This window comes from Natator depressus, chromosome 6, assembly GCF_965152275.1.
Source record: "Natator depressus isolate rNatDep1 chromosome 6, rNatDep2.hap1, whole genome shotgun sequence".
Lineage (NCBI taxonomy): Eukaryota > Metazoa > Chordata > Testudines > Cheloniidae > Natator > Natator depressus.
In genome coordinates this window covers 6,851,376-6,868,656 of record NC_134239.1, presented here as the reverse complement: position 1 = coordinate 6,868,656, position 17,281 = coordinate 6,851,376, and the positions used below count along the sequence as shown (strand labels likewise).

General features: G+C 51.1%; 1 protein-coding gene across 1 annotated transcript in view; it reads left to right on the top strand.

Annotated features, from left to right (window-relative positions):
- Positions 1 to 5,593, top strand: part of LOC141988523 (integrin alpha-D-like) — a 48,970-nt gene extending 43,377 nt beyond the window's left edge. The window contains exons 25-32 of the mRNA XM_074954316.1: positions 1,534 to 1,617; positions 1,896 to 1,974; positions 2,223 to 2,330; positions 2,564 to 2,647; positions 2,822 to 2,935; positions 3,134 to 3,226; positions 3,404 to 3,514; positions 3,711 to 5,593. Coding sequence (XP_074810417.1) covers positions 1,534 to 1,617; positions 1,896 to 1,974; positions 2,223 to 2,330; positions 2,564 to 2,647; positions 2,822 to 2,935; positions 3,134 to 3,226; positions 3,404 to 3,514; positions 3,711 to 3,812 — 775 coding nt within the window. The 3' untranslated portion in view covers positions 3,813 to 5,593. The remainder of the gene's footprint in view (positions 1 to 1,533; positions 1,618 to 1,895; positions 1,975 to 2,222; positions 2,331 to 2,563; positions 2,648 to 2,821; positions 2,936 to 3,133; positions 3,227 to 3,403; positions 3,515 to 3,710) is intronic.
- Positions 5,594 to 17,281: the final 11,688 nt, after the last annotated feature.

Sequence of the window (17,281 nt, the reverse complement as noted above, 5' to 3'; positions counted from 1 at the left end):
TATTAGTTAAATTGGATAAGATGGGGATCAATAGGAAAATTGAAAGGTGGATAAGGAATTGGTTAAAGGGGAGACTACAACGGGTCCTCCTGAAAGGTGAACTGTCAGGCTGGAGGGAGGTTACCAGCGGAGTTCCTCAAGGATCGGTTTTGGGACCAATCTTATTTAATCTTTTTATTACTGACCTCAGCACAAAAAGTGGGAGTGTGCTAATAAAGTTTGCAGATGATACAAAGCTGGGAGGTATTGCTAATTTAGAGAAGGACCGGGATATCCTACAGGAGGATCTGGATGACCTTGTAAACTGGAGTAATAGTAATAGGATGAAATTTAACAGTGAGAGGTGTAAGGTCATACATTTAGGGATTACTAACAAGAATTTTAGTTATAAGCTAGGGACACATCAATTAGAAGTAACGGAGGAGGAAAAGGACCTTGGAGTATTGATTGATCATAGGATGACTATGAGCCGCCAATGTGATATGGCTGTGAAAAAAGCTAATGCGGTCTTGGGATGCATCAGGAGAGGTATTTCCAGTAGGGAAAAGGAGGTTTTAGTACCATTATACAAGGCACTGGTGAGACCTCACCTGGAATACTGTGTGCAGTTCTGGTCTCCCGTGTTTAAGAAGGATGAATTCAAACTGGAACAGGTACAGAGAAGGGCTACTGGGATGATCCGAGGAATGGAAAACTTGTCTTATGAAAGGAGACTCAGGGAGCTTGGCTTGTTAGCCTAACTAAAAGAAGGTTGAGGGGAGATATGATTGCTCTCTATAAATATATCAGAGGGATAAATACCAGAGAGGGAGAGGAATTATTTAAACTCAGTACCAATGTGGACACAAGAACAAATGGATATAAACTGGCCACCAGGAAGTTTAGACTAGAAATTAGACGAAGGTTTCTAACCATCAGAGGAGTGAAGTTTTGGAATAGCCTTCCAAGGGAAGCAGTGGGGGCAAAAGATCTATCTGGCTTTAAGATTAAACTCGATAAGTTTATGGAGGAGATGGTATGATGGGATAACATGGTTTTGGTAATTAAATATTCATGGTAAATAGGCCCAATGGCCTGTGATGGGATATTAGATGGGGTGGGATCCGAGTTACCCAGGAAAGAATTTTCTGTAGTATCTGGCTGATGAATCTTGCCCATATGCTCAGGGTTCAGCTGATCGCCATATTTGGGGTCGGGAAGGAATTTTCCTTCAGGGCAGATTTTCCTCCAGGCCCTGGAGGTTTTTCGCCTTCCTCTATAGCATGGGGCATGGGCCACTTGCTGGAGGATTCTCTGCTCCTTGAAGTCTTTAAACTACGATTTGAGGACTTCAGTAGCTCAGATATAGGTGTGAGGTTTTTTGCAGGAGTGGTGGGTGAAATTCTGTGGCTTGCGTTGTGCAGGAGGTCAGAATAGATGATCATAATGGTCCCTTCTGACCTAAATATCTATGAATCTGTGATGCAGCCTCCCTGCACAGTTATCTGCCTGCATCTCCTCACGTCTCTCCCCTTTGCCCTCCCCTCCCCCCAGTGACAATGGCGGCCCCATCACCGAGCGCATGAATCACCGGGCGGAGCTGCCTGTCAAGTACGGCATCTTCATCATCCTCAACAGGTAGGTCAGTGCGGAGACAGAGGGGAGAGCGCCCCCTGCTGGGCCCCCTGTTCCCTGCAGCACAGAGCCCCCTATTGAGCTCTTCCCTGAAGCACAGTGTCCCTAGCGCCGCACGGGGTCATAGGTGCCAGTGCTGATTGCAAAGGGAGAGCGCCCCCTACTGAGCCCTTCCCTGTAGCACAGCGCCCCCTTCTGGACATGACACCCCACCGCCACTCTCCAGCCCCATCCATCACACTCCCATCTCTCTCCTTCCTTCCGTCCTTTTCCTCCCCCAGCCTCGAGGAGTCGACCAAGTACGTCAACTTCTCTGTCGAGGAGGCAGGGACAAGTGTGCCAGTGACACATGGGTACGAGGTGAGGCCGGTGGCACAGAGTGCGAGGGGGGATACCGGGAAAGAGGGAGGGAGTGGAAGCGGTTGAATGGGATCTAGTGGGTTAGAGCATGGAGAGATGAAGGTGGGAGTGGGCAGGGAGCCAGGACTCCTGGGTTCTATCCCCAGCTCTGGCAGGGGAGTGGGGTCTGAGGGTCAGAGCGGGGGCTGGGGATCAGAGCTCCTGGGTTCTCTTCCTGCAGTGCCCTGTAGCGAGTCTGTTTCTTTCAGGTCAAGAACCTGCGGCAGCGAAGCGTCCCCATCTCGGTCACGTTCCAGTTCCCCGTGGAGCTGAGCGGGGTCCGGGTGTGGGACGCCTCTGAGGTCGTCCCCTCCAAGGTACCTGCCTCTCCCTGCCCTTGTGTGTGTGAGCTGGGCCCAGTGATGCCGGCTCTGCCCTACAGCGCCCCCTGCTGGGACAGGCTGCCTAGGGGGAAACACACCCTGTCCCCACCCCCTAAACCAGCCAGTCCCCTGTCCTAGGGCCGGATTAGAGCCAGTGCCCCATAGAGGGGAAAGGCTCCGGGTCCCCTTCCCACCCCCGTTAACACCGTGTCTCTCTCCCTCCCCAGCCCCAGCTGGCTCAGTGTGTCAGTGAGGCTGAAACGCCTGGTTCGAAGGACCTTGTGAAGCAGATGAGCGAGCGCCCCCTGCTGGTGAGTACAGGCTGGTGCGGATCCCAGCAGCCCCTTCCCCTCCACACTAACACAGACAGCGAGTGGGGGGCTGAGCTGGGGGAGGGACCCCTGCTATAAACAGACCCAGACCCTCATGGCCATGCTGAGCCCCTGCACGCCCCCGCCTCACCCGGCGATATCCTTCCGCCCCAGGACTGCTCTGTGGCCACCTGTAAGAAGATCCGGTGCAGAATCGCCTCCCTGGAAATGCAGCAGCCGCTGGAGTTTATGATCAAAGGGAACGTCAGCTTCCAGTGGGTCTCCCAGGTACGAGAGCTGCTACTGCCTCCCGGCACCAGATGAGGGATCCCCCTACCCCCTGTGTGAACAGCTCCTCTTCCCCTCCCCAGAGGTGGCTGCATCTCAGTGCCGGGCAAGGGATTGCCCCTGTGTGAACGGCCTGTAAATCGCTCCGGCCTGGTTTGTGTCATTTCTGGTCAGGGACGGTGAATTTTTCTGTTCCAGACTCAGCAGCAGAAAGTGAGTCTGGTGAGCGAGGCCCGGATTGAATACGAGGAGAAGAAATACACCCAGAAGGAGGGATTCGTCCAGTGCCAGGTACCAGAGTGACTGCGCCCGGGATAGAGAGAGTATCGGGTAGTGGTTAGAGCTGGGAGCCAGGACTCCTGGGTCCTGTCCCTGCTCTGGATGGAAGTGGGGTCTGGGGGTTTAGAGCAGGGGCGGGTGATGGTGCCAGGACTCCTGGGTCCCCATCTCACAGCTCCTCTCCCGCAGGTGCAGACGGTGGTGGAGCACTCCGAGGTCTATAACTACCTGCCCATCATCGTGGGCAGCAGCGTGGGGGGCCTGATCCTGCTGGCTCTCATCACCGCAGCCCTCTACAAGGTGAGGGGGGTAGGGCTTGGACCTCTCCCCCACAGCTCATCACCCTGGGGGTGGGGCCTGTGGCTCTCCCAGCTGGTGGGGAAGGGGAGAGGGTATTTACTTTGGGGGCTCCCACACCCCAACCCCCCACCAGGCATGAGTCCATCTGTTTCTGTCCGGCTGGCTCTCACCTTCTCTCCCCTCTGTCTCCTTCCAGTTTGGCTTCTTCAAGCGCCAGTACAAGCAGAGGATGGAGGGTGATGGGGCCGAGCCGGCCCAGAGCGGTGCCTCCCCTCCCCCCGACACCCCCAAACAATAGCTCCACCCACATCACCTCCCCATGGGCTGCTCCAGATCCACACACCAAACTGACAAGCAGGACTTGGAACAAACCTTCAGAGCATCCATGGGGGGCTGGGAGCCAGGACTCCTGGGTTCTATCCCCAATGGTGGGACGGGAGTGGGGTCTAGTGGATTAGAGCAGGGGGGCTGGAGCCAGGACTCCTGGGTTCTCTCCCAGAAGTGGGAGGGGAGTGGGGTCTAGTGCATTAGAGCGGGAGGGACTGAGTCTCTCTGCACCTCAGTTTCCCCACTTGTAACGTGGGGAGAATTATCCTGCCATTTTCTATTTATACTGTGAGCTGTTTGGCGCATGGCTTGACTCTCACTGTGAAGATGGCACTCCCAGAGTAATGGGGTGCCTTGATCTCAGCTGGACTCCTTGCGGCACCGGGGCCCCCATCTCATTCAGGGCCTCGAGGTACTATTGGATAATGTCCAATAAAGCCAAGCTGTCGGAGTCATTCGCCTGCCTTGCCTGATATCTCAGGTCATTTCAAACCATCCCCAAATCCAGCGGGTGCGTTTGTGGACGGGAAACGGGGATGTGGTGTGGCTCCGGGCCAGGCTTCCAGGCCATGCAAGGGGACGAAATCACTCGCACAACGTATTGTCATGGAGCTCTCTGCTCGCAGCTCGACAGCGCCTCCTCGTGGCCACTCTGGGGATTAACTCTGCCCGGCCAATGCCCCTTCCAGTGGTTGCATCCCATCACTCTCTGGCACTCTCAGTCTGTGGCCCTGCTCTTGCTGGCTGCTCCCTCTTCATGACTTGTCCCTCCGGCCAGCTCACTAAGCGGATTCCTTTGCTGGGGTAGGACACTTTCCAGATCTCTCCAGAGAAACCACACTCAACTGTCCTCACACCCGCTGCCCTGACCCTGTCCCTCCTGTCGTGACCCAGACAGCCTGCTAGCTGGCTGCCCCTGGCAGTACCCCCCGGCAGGGGAACCCAGACCTTCCCTCTTCTGTGGGTTCCACCCCAGGGCCCTTTACCAAACAGTCAAGGTCTGCACATCTTCCCTAACCTCACTGTTTTCACCCCTGGACCACTTCCTACCTTGCTTCCCCTCATCCTAGTCAGCCCCGTCTCTCCTAGGTCTCATGGATTCCTGCCCCTCCTTTCCTCTCCCTTCCCTGCCACACCTCACCCTGCAGCCCTCTCTTTGGTATCAGGCTCTTGGCTTGATGTAAACCCTGCCTGGTCCCTCACAAATGAGCCTGCATCCAATTAGCAGCCTCCCTGTAGCCTAAATCTCTCCCCTGTTTGCCACTTAATTGGGCCTGCCTGGCCTAATTCAACCCGCTCAGGGCCGGTGTGTGGAGTAAGTCCCTTCACCCTGATTGAAAAGGACACAATAAATTCCCTCCCCAGCAGATTTACCCTGAGGAACTCCCTGTCACATGAGGTGAGGAGGCCAAGCGCTGTGGTTAGGGAGAATAAGAGGTTGGTATGGACCCTGAGCTGTGTGAGGTCATTTCATAGGAGCTGCAAGCCCTAGCACAAAGTGATGGCAGCTAGCAATCAGTCTAAGCGACTTATCGAAAGAAAGATCAAGAGGTCACTTGGTTGCGGTGTTAGGGGAAAATCCCATGTTCTAAAGAGCTCTGGCCCTGGGCTCACCCCCCACGTTGCCCCTGACACCACTCCAGCCCTCAGCTGCGCAGCCAGACCCCAGGCTCCAGCCCTGTTCTCAACCCCCACCATTGCTCTGTCCCCCGCTTCTTCCTTCAGCCCTCTACCCAGCCCCCATCCTCCCTGCCCCCCTCCACCTCCCCATCTAGGGCTTAATTTGTCCCCTAGCTTGCCGGGGCTGAGTAAGTCTGCTGTGAAAAGTGATATTAACAAATATACAACTATCAGTTTTCACAGTAGCAGACTTACTAGCTAGCAAGTCTGAAAAAAATATCAACCGAAAAAGCAAAACTTGCAAAGCACATTATTTGTGTTTCTCTTCTGTTTAGGTCTAAAGAATAGAGACAACTGTACATTATTTTTATTATTGAGTCTGCAAAAAATAACCCCTACGTAAATAAATTACAGTGGTTTGGACATGGGTACGAGCATATTTATTTGTTTTTCCTAAAGTTAATTACATATTTTAGGAAAAACTGTCAGAGCGACCACCAGCAAGAGTTGATGGCCACTCGCTGAGGCCACCAAAAAATTTGTTGTGAGAACCCCTGATCTAGTCTGACCTCCTGTCTAACAAGGGCCATAGGACTGCCCTGAATTCATCCTGGTTTGAAGCAGAGCAGTGGATCTCTCAGAAAAGAGCAACCCATCTTGAGTTACAAATCGCCAGTGACAGAGAATTCACCGTGGCCCTTAGTACATTGTTCCAAAAGTTATTATCCGATGAAGTGAGCTGTAGCTCACGAAAGCTTATTCTCAAATAAATTGGTTAGTCTCTAAGGTGCCACAAGTACTCCTTTTCTTCCTGTTAAGAATGTTATACCTTATCATAGAATCAGAGAAGATTAGGGTTGGAAGAGACATCAGGAGGTCATCTAGTCCAACCCCCTGCTCAAAGCAGGACTAACCCCAACTAAATCATCCCAGCCAGGACTTTGTCAAGCTGGGCCTTAAAAACCTCTAAGGATGGAGATTCCACCACCTCCTGAGGGAACCCATTCCAGTGCTTCACCACCCTCCTAGTGAAATAGTTTTTCCTAATATCCAACCTAGACCTCCCCCACTGCAACTTGAGCCCATTGCTCCTTGTTCTGTCATCTGCGACCACTGAGAACAGCTGAGCTCCATCCTTTTTGGAACCCCCCTTCAGGTAGTTGAAGGCTGCTATCAAATCCCCCCCTCACTCTTCTCTTCTGCCGACTAAACAAGCCCAGTTCCCTCAGCCTGTCTTCATAAGTCATGTGCTCTAGCCCCCTAATCATTTTCATTGCCCTCCGCTGGACTCTCTCCAATTTGTCCACATCCTTTCTGTAGTGGGGGCCCCAAAACTGGATAAAATACTCCAAATGTGGCCTCACCAGTGCCAAGTAGAGGGAAATAATCACTTCCCTCGATCTGCTGGCAATTCTCCTATTAATGCAGCCCAATATACCGTTAGCATTCTTAGCAACAAGGGCACACTGCTAACTCATATCCAGCTTCTCATCCACTGTAATCCCCAGGTCCTTTTCTGCAGAACGGCTGCTTAGCCAGTTGGTCCCCAGCCTGTAGCGGTGTGTGGGATTCTTCCATCCTAAGTGCAGGACTCTGCACTTGTCCTTGTTGAACCTCATCAGATTTCTTTTGGCCCCATTTGTCTACGTCATTCTGGACCCTATCCCTATCCTCCAGAGTATCTACCTCTCCCCCGAGTTTAGTGTCATCCGTGAACTTGCTGAGGGTGCAATCCACACCATCCTCCAGATCATTAATGAAGATGTTGAATAAAACCAGCCCTAGGACAGACCCCTGGGGCACTCCAGTTATTTCCAGTCTGAATTGGTCTAGCTTCAACTTCCAGCCACTGGCTCTTGTTAGAACTTTCTCTGCTAGACTGAAGAGCCCCCTGTTATGAAATTTCTGTTTCCGATGGATTAAGTCTCCCCTTAACCTGTTCTTTGTTAAACTTGTAATGCTTCTGCCCGTCAGAGTTGGCAGCAACAAGGGCCGGGTTCAGTATCTAGGGGTTCCATTCCAATAACACAATGCAAAACCGGCTCGAACCCCCACCCAGTGACCTGGGACAAATATATACAAACCCCGCTGGGCACCTCCAAGAGGCAATACTTCCCCTCTTGCAAGCACAGAGTCTGAATGTAGCAAAGCCTTTTAATAACAGAGAGAAACAATGTGGCATTATGTTGGGGAAACACCACCAACAGGATTCCTAACACAACCCATGAGCAAAAACCCACCCCAAGCAAATTCGTCCTTGTCCTTTCCCTTTGGTTCTTGAGTCCAGCAACCCAAAATCACCCAAAGTCCCCAAAGTCCAACACCCCAAAAGTCTCTGTCCCTGGACAGTGCAGCCCCAGGGTTTGAAAGTTTATCTGCAGAGTTTTACCTCCCAACCTGGGTGGAGATTTGGGGGGGGGTTAAGGGGCACCTTACATGGTCCAAAGTTGATTGCCCCACCTCTCCATGGGGCTCCGCTCCACTCCGCCAGCCATCCCACAAATCGCTCGCTCTGCCAGCCACCCCCATGAGCTGCTCCAGGCATCCCACAAACTGCTCTGGTCCACCAGCCACTCTGCTTGGCCAGCTGTCCCACGAACTGCTCCGCAATATATCTTCAGGCTCCGCGTCTACTTAACACACCACTCAGTGATTTCAGCTCTTTGTAAGTTCAGCTCTTTTGTGATTTCAGCTTGTAGTAGGGGAGCCTCAGTGCTAGTTCACCATTGGCCTAAAGTGAATTCAGCTCAGTAGCCTGTAGCTAGATTCCTAATAGAATCAAAATTAGCTCTGATAGTCTACAGTGAAGAGAGGAGACAGGCCCTTGCCATGGGGACCCATACCACCAGGTATTAATACCTGTCCCCAACCTCTCTCCATTTATTGGGCAGGGGTTGGAACCCACGACCCTTGCCTAGCGAGTGCTGCTTAGTTGATGGCGAGTCCCTCCATCATAACAAAAGGCCAAGTAAAGTTCTACTGTCCTTGATTCACATAATCAGGATAATAACAGTTTATTCCTGCCCCAATAACAGAGAAACTGGGGCTCCTACAGCAGCCAGAGTGACCATCTAGGCAGGGTGGGTGTGCCTATGCAAATGAGATCAGCCCCTGAAGTTCTTTTCCACAACCCACCATGACTCGCCACCAGATGTCAGGGTAGAGCTCATCCTGACTCTGCTTACAAACTAAATCCACTGAGCAACTTGAGGCTGTCACACGGGATTCCAGCAATGGTTACACCAAGGCCAAATACAGGGGAACAATAACCTCTCTGCTCCAACTCACGATTCCCCTGTTTATCCATCATGCCCTGCCATTCTTGCCTTCAGGGGCTGGGCCCCGTGTCTGAAACCAGTGACATCAAACAGCCTTGTCAGAACACAGGTGTCACGCATAGGCGCCGACTCCATGGGTGCGCCACGGAAAAAAATTAGCAGGTGCTTAGTGCCCACCGGCAGCCAGCTCCCTCCCTTCCCCCCAGCACCTCCTGTCTGCCGGTGGCCCCACCGATCAACTCCTCCCGCTCCCTCCCAGCGCTTCCCAGCTGCTGTGATCGGCTGTTCCGCAATGTGCAGGAGGCGCTGGGTGCGAGGGGGAGAAGCGGGGCTGGGGCACGCTCAGGGGAGGGGGCAGAACTGGGTAGGAAGAGGCGAGGTGGGGGCTTGGGAGAAGGGCTAGGGCGAGGCATGGGGCAGGGCAGGAGTGGGAAGAGGCGGGGCAGGGACTTGGGGGGAAGGGGTCGGCTGGGGGTGGGGACAGGACCTGGGGTGGAGTGGGAGGTTGAGCACCCCTGGGGCCCGGAGGAAGCTGGCCCCCATAGTGTCACAGATCCACAGGCTCGGTGCTCTCGCATGGCTCTGGAACAGTCCCTGGGAGGAGCCCTTCACGTGTCAGCCCCCTTCGGGTCACGCTCTCTCACTAGGGTGAGCCACTGGGCTTCACCACCTCCTGGGACTGAACCGCGGAGCCTTCAGCCCCCCTGCAACACACCGTGAGCTCCCTGCAGCAAGTCTGCCTGAGTTGGACAGCTGAGAGAGACTTGAACCCCCAAATGGAGCAATGCAGTGACCCCCACCATCAGCAGCTACAGTGACTTGCAGCCAGCACTGTAAAAGCAGCAGGGTTTATTAGATGCCTGGAGCACAGCATAGAAGCTCCGGGGTTAGCACAGAGAGCAGAAAGTTACAGCATGGTCCATCTTGATCAGCCCAGAGCACAGAGCTCTCTGACTCCTCTTTTGCCCCAGTTCAGGAGACCCTTCTGCTTCCAGCAGCCCACACTTAACAACTCCCCACCGGGCCTCTCCTCAGTCCTTTGTTTAGCCCTCAGTCTCCAGAGCCGGCTGCCCCCTCCTTCTGCAGTGAGCCTGCGCCCCAGCGCCCAGCACAGAAAGACCCTGGAGACTGTTGTGCTCTCTCCCCACAGGGCCGGGTGGGCACATTGGCCGGGTGCCAAGTGTAGGCCAGGCAGATCTCCTTGGGGGGACACGGAGGCAGGGCTGATTGGCAAAGGATTGGGTGGGTGTGACTGGGGGCAGTTCTCCTTGGCATTGCCAGAGCTGGGCACACACAGAGAGATTCATTCCCCGCGCAATCTTCATGATTATTCTTTTCAATGAAAACAAATCTCCACGTGTTCGGTGTTTAAATCTGGTGATTTGGGGGGTACAGATCCTAGCTTTTAACAAGAACGACCTTATGTAAAAAGCAGACCCTTTGATGTGGACAGTGACAGGTTTTTTTCCCAAGCAGCTAAAATAAATAAAATACATTTCACGACAGCTGAGGCCAGAAGGGGCCATGCAGACCATCCAGCGAGACCTTCTGCAGAGCACAGGCCAGAGACCCCTTCCTGTGATTTGGGGGGCAGAAGGTTCCTGTGAATAAGGGTGGGGGGCATAGGATGGGGAGTAAGGAGAGCTACAGAGATTGGGGTGGGGGGCAGCCAGTTCCAGGCTGGGAAGAGGCACAATAACAGGTCCCAGCTGGCTAAAGCCCGGTGTTCCCCTCTCCCCACACCGAGCCCACTGACCAAGTGACTGTGGCTCTAACCAGAATGAGCTGGGGTGCCCCCTTGGATCCACACCACTCCCCTCGGGGCCTGTGCCCCATCTTTTTAACCAGCGATATTGACGGACGGATCCATCCGTTTTCCACCGTGTCACGCTCTAGTGGCTGTGGTTCCCTGAGAGAGGCTAAAAGGCAGCTGAAAAGAGCTTTTCCGTTAGCTCAGCAAGCAGGAGGCTGCGTGAAAGCCCACACTCCCACTCCTGGTTCCCCCGGGTAGGCACGCAATTTAGATCAGCTGGGAGAGGCTTGTGTGTCTTGGGTGTCTGAGGGTGGTCCTCGCTCCCCCATGGGTCTGTCGAAAATTCAGCTCAGCTGGGAGAATGTTTAGTGCTGATCAACCAAGATTCCCCCCATTCATCTGACTGTAAGGTCTGGCTTCCCCCCTGTGCTGGGTGCTGCACGCACACAGCATGAGAGACATTGCCGGGCACAAGACAGTGAAAGGGGAAACTGAGGCACAGAGCATGGGCGTGATTTTCCCAAGGTCATGCAGCAGGAACCCGAAATAGAATGCAGGTCTTGGGAATCCCAGTCCGTTGGTCCACATGCGGCTAGAGGGGCTGGGACAGAGACCCCAGACAGATTAGGACTGCAGATGGGCAGCACAGAGCCTGAACAGACATAAATGCAGTCGATGCTTATAACTGGGCCGAATTTAGGTGGATTTTCACAGGAATGGCAAAAGACACAAGGGCCACCTCACCTCCCGTTTCTCCAAGCCCCTGCTCCAAAGCGTGGGGGCGTTAGCGCTTTTCAATCAACCAGCTGTATGTTTATTATTTTTTTGACATGTGCTAAACAGCGTAAGAACAGAAGAACCGCCAGACTGGGTCAGACCCGTGGTGCCTCTCGCCCAGTGTCCTGTGTTCCAACAGTGGCCGATGCCAGATTCTTCAGAGGGAATGAACAGAACAGGGCAATTATCAAGTGATCCATCCCCCGTCGTCCAGTCCCAGCGTCAGGCAGTCAGAGGCTAAGGGACACCCAGAGCATGGGGCTGCATCCTTGACCATCTTGGCTAATAGCCATGGATGGACTTATCCTCCATAGAATCATAGTGTAGCAAGGGGGCATGGCTTCCCTCCAAGACTGACAGGGAGGAACCACCATCTTCTCCCGAGTGAGCAGAGCCAGGAAGGCCACCCCCGCCCTGCCGGCAGCATGGGGGTGGGGCAAGAAGTACAAAAGTCGGGCCCTGCAGCTCATTTGGGCTGGAGCTCCTGAGGGAGACAGATACTTCTCCCCCGCGGCTGTCGGAGGACACTGAGGAGGATCTCGGTTGCATTGAGGACTCGCCCGAGCTTCCAGAGCTGCCAGCCACTCCAGACACCAAGGAGCTGCTGGGACTACCGTTGGCTGGATATCCCAGTGAAATGGAGGATGACCCCGGGATCCAAGTACACCCCAAGGGGAAGGGAGGAAGTAGCCCAGCAACAGCTGACTGTTGTCCAGCCGCATTGCTGCCTGAACCCAGGTCAGCGTATTGTGGCTGGATTCCCTGCTGACCCAGTAGTGGAACACTCCCCCACTGTCAGGGCCCAGGGCTGGGACCCGGTGGAGTAGGGTGGGCCCAAGTCCCCCTAACCCCCTGCTGGCAATCCTACCCCTGGGGTGGCTGCCTGCCCACCTTAAGCCAGGAGGCCTGCATTTATCTGCTGCCTGCCAGAGTCAAGACGTCAAAACTCCTAGATTGATTACTGCTCTGCCCTGCCTGAGGGCCAGAGACCTTAGACATTTTGGTGCCCTGCCTTGCCTGGGGGCCTGGGCTCCCAGATTATTGACTGCTCTGTCCTGCTTGAGAGCCAGAGCCCTAGACTGTTTGGGGCTCCCCCTGCCTGAGGGATTGAGTCCCAGAGACTGATTACTGCCCAGCCCAGCTCAGAGGGCTTGAGTGCCAGAGAAAGCTAATTTCTCCTTTTTCACACTGCCTTTCTAGGAATGGGACAGTGAGGGTGGCCTTTCTCCAAGACTGACAGGGAGGAACAGCCATGGACTCTTACACATCATGGAATCATAGGACTGGAAGGGACCTCGAGAGTTCATTTAGTCTAGGACCCTGCACTCAAGGCAGGACTAAGTATTACCTAGACCATCCCTGACAGGTGTTTGTCCAACCTGCTCTTAAAAATCCCCAATGATGGAGATTCCACAACCTCCCTAGGCAATTTAATCCAGTGCTTAACTATCCTGACAGGAAGTTTTTTTCCTTTTCCTAATGTCCAACCAAAACAGCCCTTGCTGCAATTTAAGCCCATTGCTTCCTGTCCTATCCTCAGAGGTTAAGAAGAACAGTTTTTCTCCCTCCTCCTTGTAACAACCTTTTATGTACTTGAAAACTGTTATCATGTCCCCTCTGTCTTCTCTTTTCCAGACTAAACAAACCCATTTTTTTCAGTCTTTCCTGATAGGTCATGTTCTCTAGACCTGTAATCATTTTTGTTGCTCTTCTCTGGACTTTCTCCAATTTGTCCACATCTTTCCTGAAATGTGGTGCCCAGAACTGAACACAATACTCCATCTGAGGCCCAATCCGCACAGAGTACAGTGGAAGAATTACTTCTTGTGTCTTGCTTACAACACTCCTGCTAATATATCCAAGAATGATGTTCATATTTTTTGCAAAAGTATTACACTATTGACTTATATTTATCTTGTGATCCACTATGACCCCCAGATCCCTTTCTGTAGTACTCCTTCCAAGGCAGTAATTTCCCAATTTGTATGTGTGCAACTGATTGTTTCTTCTTAAGTGGAGTAATTTGCATACGTCCTTACTGAATTTCATCCTATTTACTTTAGACCATTTCTTCTGTTTGTCGAGATAATTTTGAATTTTAATCCTATCCTCCAAAGCACTTGCAACCCCTCCCAGCTTGGTATCATCCGCAAGCTTTATAAGTGTACTCTGTATGCCATTATCTAAATCACTGATGAAGATATTGAACAGAACCAGACCCAGAACTGATCCCTGCGGGACCCCACTCATTATGCCCTTCCAGCATGACTGTGAACCACTGATAACTACTCTCTGGGAACTGTTTTCCAACCAGTTTTTCACCCACCTTATAGTTGTTCCATCTAGGCTGTATTTCCCTAGTTTGTTTATGAGAAGGTCATGTGAGACAATATCAAAAGCCTTACTAAAGTCAAAATATACCACATCTACCTCTTTCCCACTATCCACAAGGCTTGTTACCCTGTCAAAGGAAGCTATCAGGTTTGTTTGACATGATTTGTTCTTGACAAATCCATGCTGACTGTTCCTTATCACCTTATTATCTTCTAGGTGTCTGCAAATTGATTTTTTAATTATTTGCTCCATTATCTTTCTGGGTACTGAAGTTAAGATGACTGGTCTGTAATTCCCAGGGTTGTGCTTATTTCCCTTTCTTATAGATTGGCACTACATTTGCCCTTTTCCAGTCCATGAACTTATCTAATTATTTTCTGAATCCAGTTATACTTTTGAGCTTCACAACATCCCCTGGCAAGGAGTTCCACAGGTTGACTGTGTGTTGTGCGAAGAAATACTTCCTTATGTTTATTTTAAACCTGCTGCCTTTTCATTTCATCAGCTAACCCCTGGCTCTTGTGTTATGTGAAGGAGTAAATAACACTTCCCCATTCACTTTCTCTACACCATTCATGATTTTATAGACCTTGATCATATCCCCCCTTCATTGTTTCTTTTCTAAGCTGAATAGACCCATTCTTTTAAAACTCTCCTCAGATGGAAGCTGTTCCATCCCCCTAATCATTTTTGTTGCCCTTCTCTATATCTTTTCCAATTCTAACATATCTTTTTTGAAATGGGGTGACCAGAACTGCATGCAATGTTCAAGGTGCCGGTGTACCATGTATTTATATCATGATATTATGATATTTTCTTTCTTATTATGGCTCTCTTTCTGAATGGTTCCTAACATTCTGTTAGCCTTTTTGACTGCCACTGCGCATTGAGTGGATGTTCTCAGAAAATTTTCCACGATGACATCAAGATCTTTCTTGGGTGGTGATAGCTAATTTAGATCCCATCATTTTGTATGCACAGTTGGGATTATGTTTTCCATTGTGCATTACTTTGCACTTATCTACTTTAAATTTCATCTGCCATTTTGTTGCCCAATCACCCAGTTTAGTGAGATCCTGTGACACTTTGTACCTCATAGCAGCACCCCCCTGCACATTCACCAGTGTCATATAATTAGGATATGTTTCCTACAAAGGATGCCTTGTCAGGTATCATTTTAAAAGTTTTGATCTGTTGAACATTAATATCCTGTTGGATTGTATGTGCTATTATTGTATGGAAAGTTATGAAGTTTTGACTACGCATGTGTTGCTAAAATATATTGTGAGGTTGGGAACACCCACAACCAGAGTAGCCAGACATGCTGATGGCCAGGAAATACCTTGTGTGGGAAGATACAGGTACAGCAATTTCTGTGGTTAAGCAGAGTATAATTCAAGAAGGTGACATATTGCCAGGACGGATGGAAGAGCTTTTATTAGCAGGAGGTTTCAGGTTTCTCTTTTTCCTTTGGCCAAATTACACATAGAAACGGAGGGTTTAGAAAGTGAATTGAAGGTGGGGGTAGTTGAAGATAACCCCATTAATTGGAGAAGCCGAAAGGTTAACAATAGTGCACAGATACAAAGAGATGTTTTCTAGCAACTCAGAGGAGGCCCGCTTGCTAGATCATGAGACAGATCCACAAAGTGTTAAAATGTACACCGAACTTTGCAAAAGCACCTGTGGGAAACAATGTTTAGCAACACTTGGGAGCTGTGTGATCAAAACCTAAAGAGCACCTTGGGCACACTGCCTCTGCATTAGTCAGTGACTAATACTCCTGCAGTAAACTAAGGGGGAAAGTGTGACACTCTGTACCCCAAAGTAGCACCCTGGAACCTCCATATCACCTCTGGCCGGCTGGCCGGAGCAGCTGTGGTCCACTGGCCCTGGTAGCGGTCCCTGGCTGGCTGGAGCAGCCACAGTCCGCGGCCCAGGCAGTGGGCTCCAGCTGGCCAGAGCAGCTGTGGTCCATGGCCCCGGCAGCTGGTGCCACTGGCCCCAGGCGCTCTCCCTGCCCAGCAGCATCCCTCCCTGGATGCCCCTCCCCAAAAGCACTCCCCCCCCACACCCAGCACCCCCCCACACCCCAAGATTTAATCATGGGTATTTTTAATATAAGTCATGGACAGGTCATGTGCTGTGACTTCTTGTTTATTGCCCATGACCTGTCCATGACTTTTACTAAAAATACCCATGACTAAATCGTAGCCTTACTCATGAACCATCAATAGAGAGGCTCCAGCCAATTACCCGCAGCTCTCCACCCTTTCACCCCCAGAACTGTACCATGTTCCACCGGTCAGAAGCCTGGCTAGTGTAAACTCATTACTTAGTGCTCCACTCACTCCGTGTAGAATGGACAGGCACCAGCCTATCTAATCTGAGCTGAGATTCTCCAAGCACTTCAACCAAAATCACACTGTTTTAGATCAAACATAAAACGGATTTCTTAACTACAGAGAGATCGATTTTAACTGATTATAAGTATCAGATAGAGAGATCAAAGTTGATTACCTAAGAAATAAAAATAAGTTTGAGGAATGGTTTGGGGGAGGAATAATGGAAAGACAGCTTCATAATTTGCACAGGGGCAACGGCACTTGCCGCAAGAAAAGATAATATAGACAGCAGTGAGGAGGGTCATGATTAGTAGAAGGCCTTTTAGGATTTGACGTCCGAGCGAGCCCAAGCGTCTTGTAAGCCAGGACCACAAATCCCAATCTGAAGTTGTCTTCTCCTCTGCTATGCCATGGAACAGTTTTACCTGCTGTTGGATGGTATGTATATCACTTACTACCTGTTGGCTTTTATCCACGTAGGTTTGGCAGGTGGAGTTCACCAAGACACAGACACCTCCCTGACTGGCCAGGAGTAGATCTAAGGCCATGGGATTCTGCAGGGAAATTCAGGAAATGCTGCGGATTTCAGTCTGCAAATTGGTAATAGCATCCACTGTAGAATTCCCCATTAGTTCCATAGTGGCAGAAATGTTGACAACGGCCTTTTCCAATTCACTGACTCCCAGCCAAGGGCTTAGCACCCTGATATCTTGGTGGAATTTAGTAGGGTGTAGGATCAAGGGGTTAGGGGAACTGTGCCTTACCCGGTGTAGGCCCAGGTTGTGGGTTTGAGTGTGGTAAAGATGGTCCCTTTTTCAAACCCTGGAAAAAGATACCCGAGGGTGCACACCCCTTTCCAGTCCCAGGGCAGAGTTTTGTATGCCCACTTCCCGCAGAGCCAAAACAGACCATGAATGAGCTTGGTCCCTTCATTACACTCAGAATGGAAGGAATCGGTCATGTTATGCCTACACCATTTGGATAAAAATAAAAGATAGGAGGGGCAGAGGTCAAAGCCAGGGTGGAGTTTGGGGTGCAAGCTGGGGTATTTTGGGGAAAGAATACTCCCAAGTCTTGCATAGTCCACTTTCCCAGGAAACATAATCCAGCCTCCACTTACTGTTATTATGTGTAGACCAGTTGGAGGCCGTAACATTGTTCCCTAGGAGTTGGCCATGATTGCTGTTAGGGAAATAGGTAAGCATATGTTGACAGTGTGGTATGATCCTACATAACGTCCCTTTGAAGTATCTGCATAGATAAAATTAGAGCAGAGTGGGGCAAAAAGCCAGGGGCAATAACTTATGCGTTTAATGAATAGTAGGGACCCGGG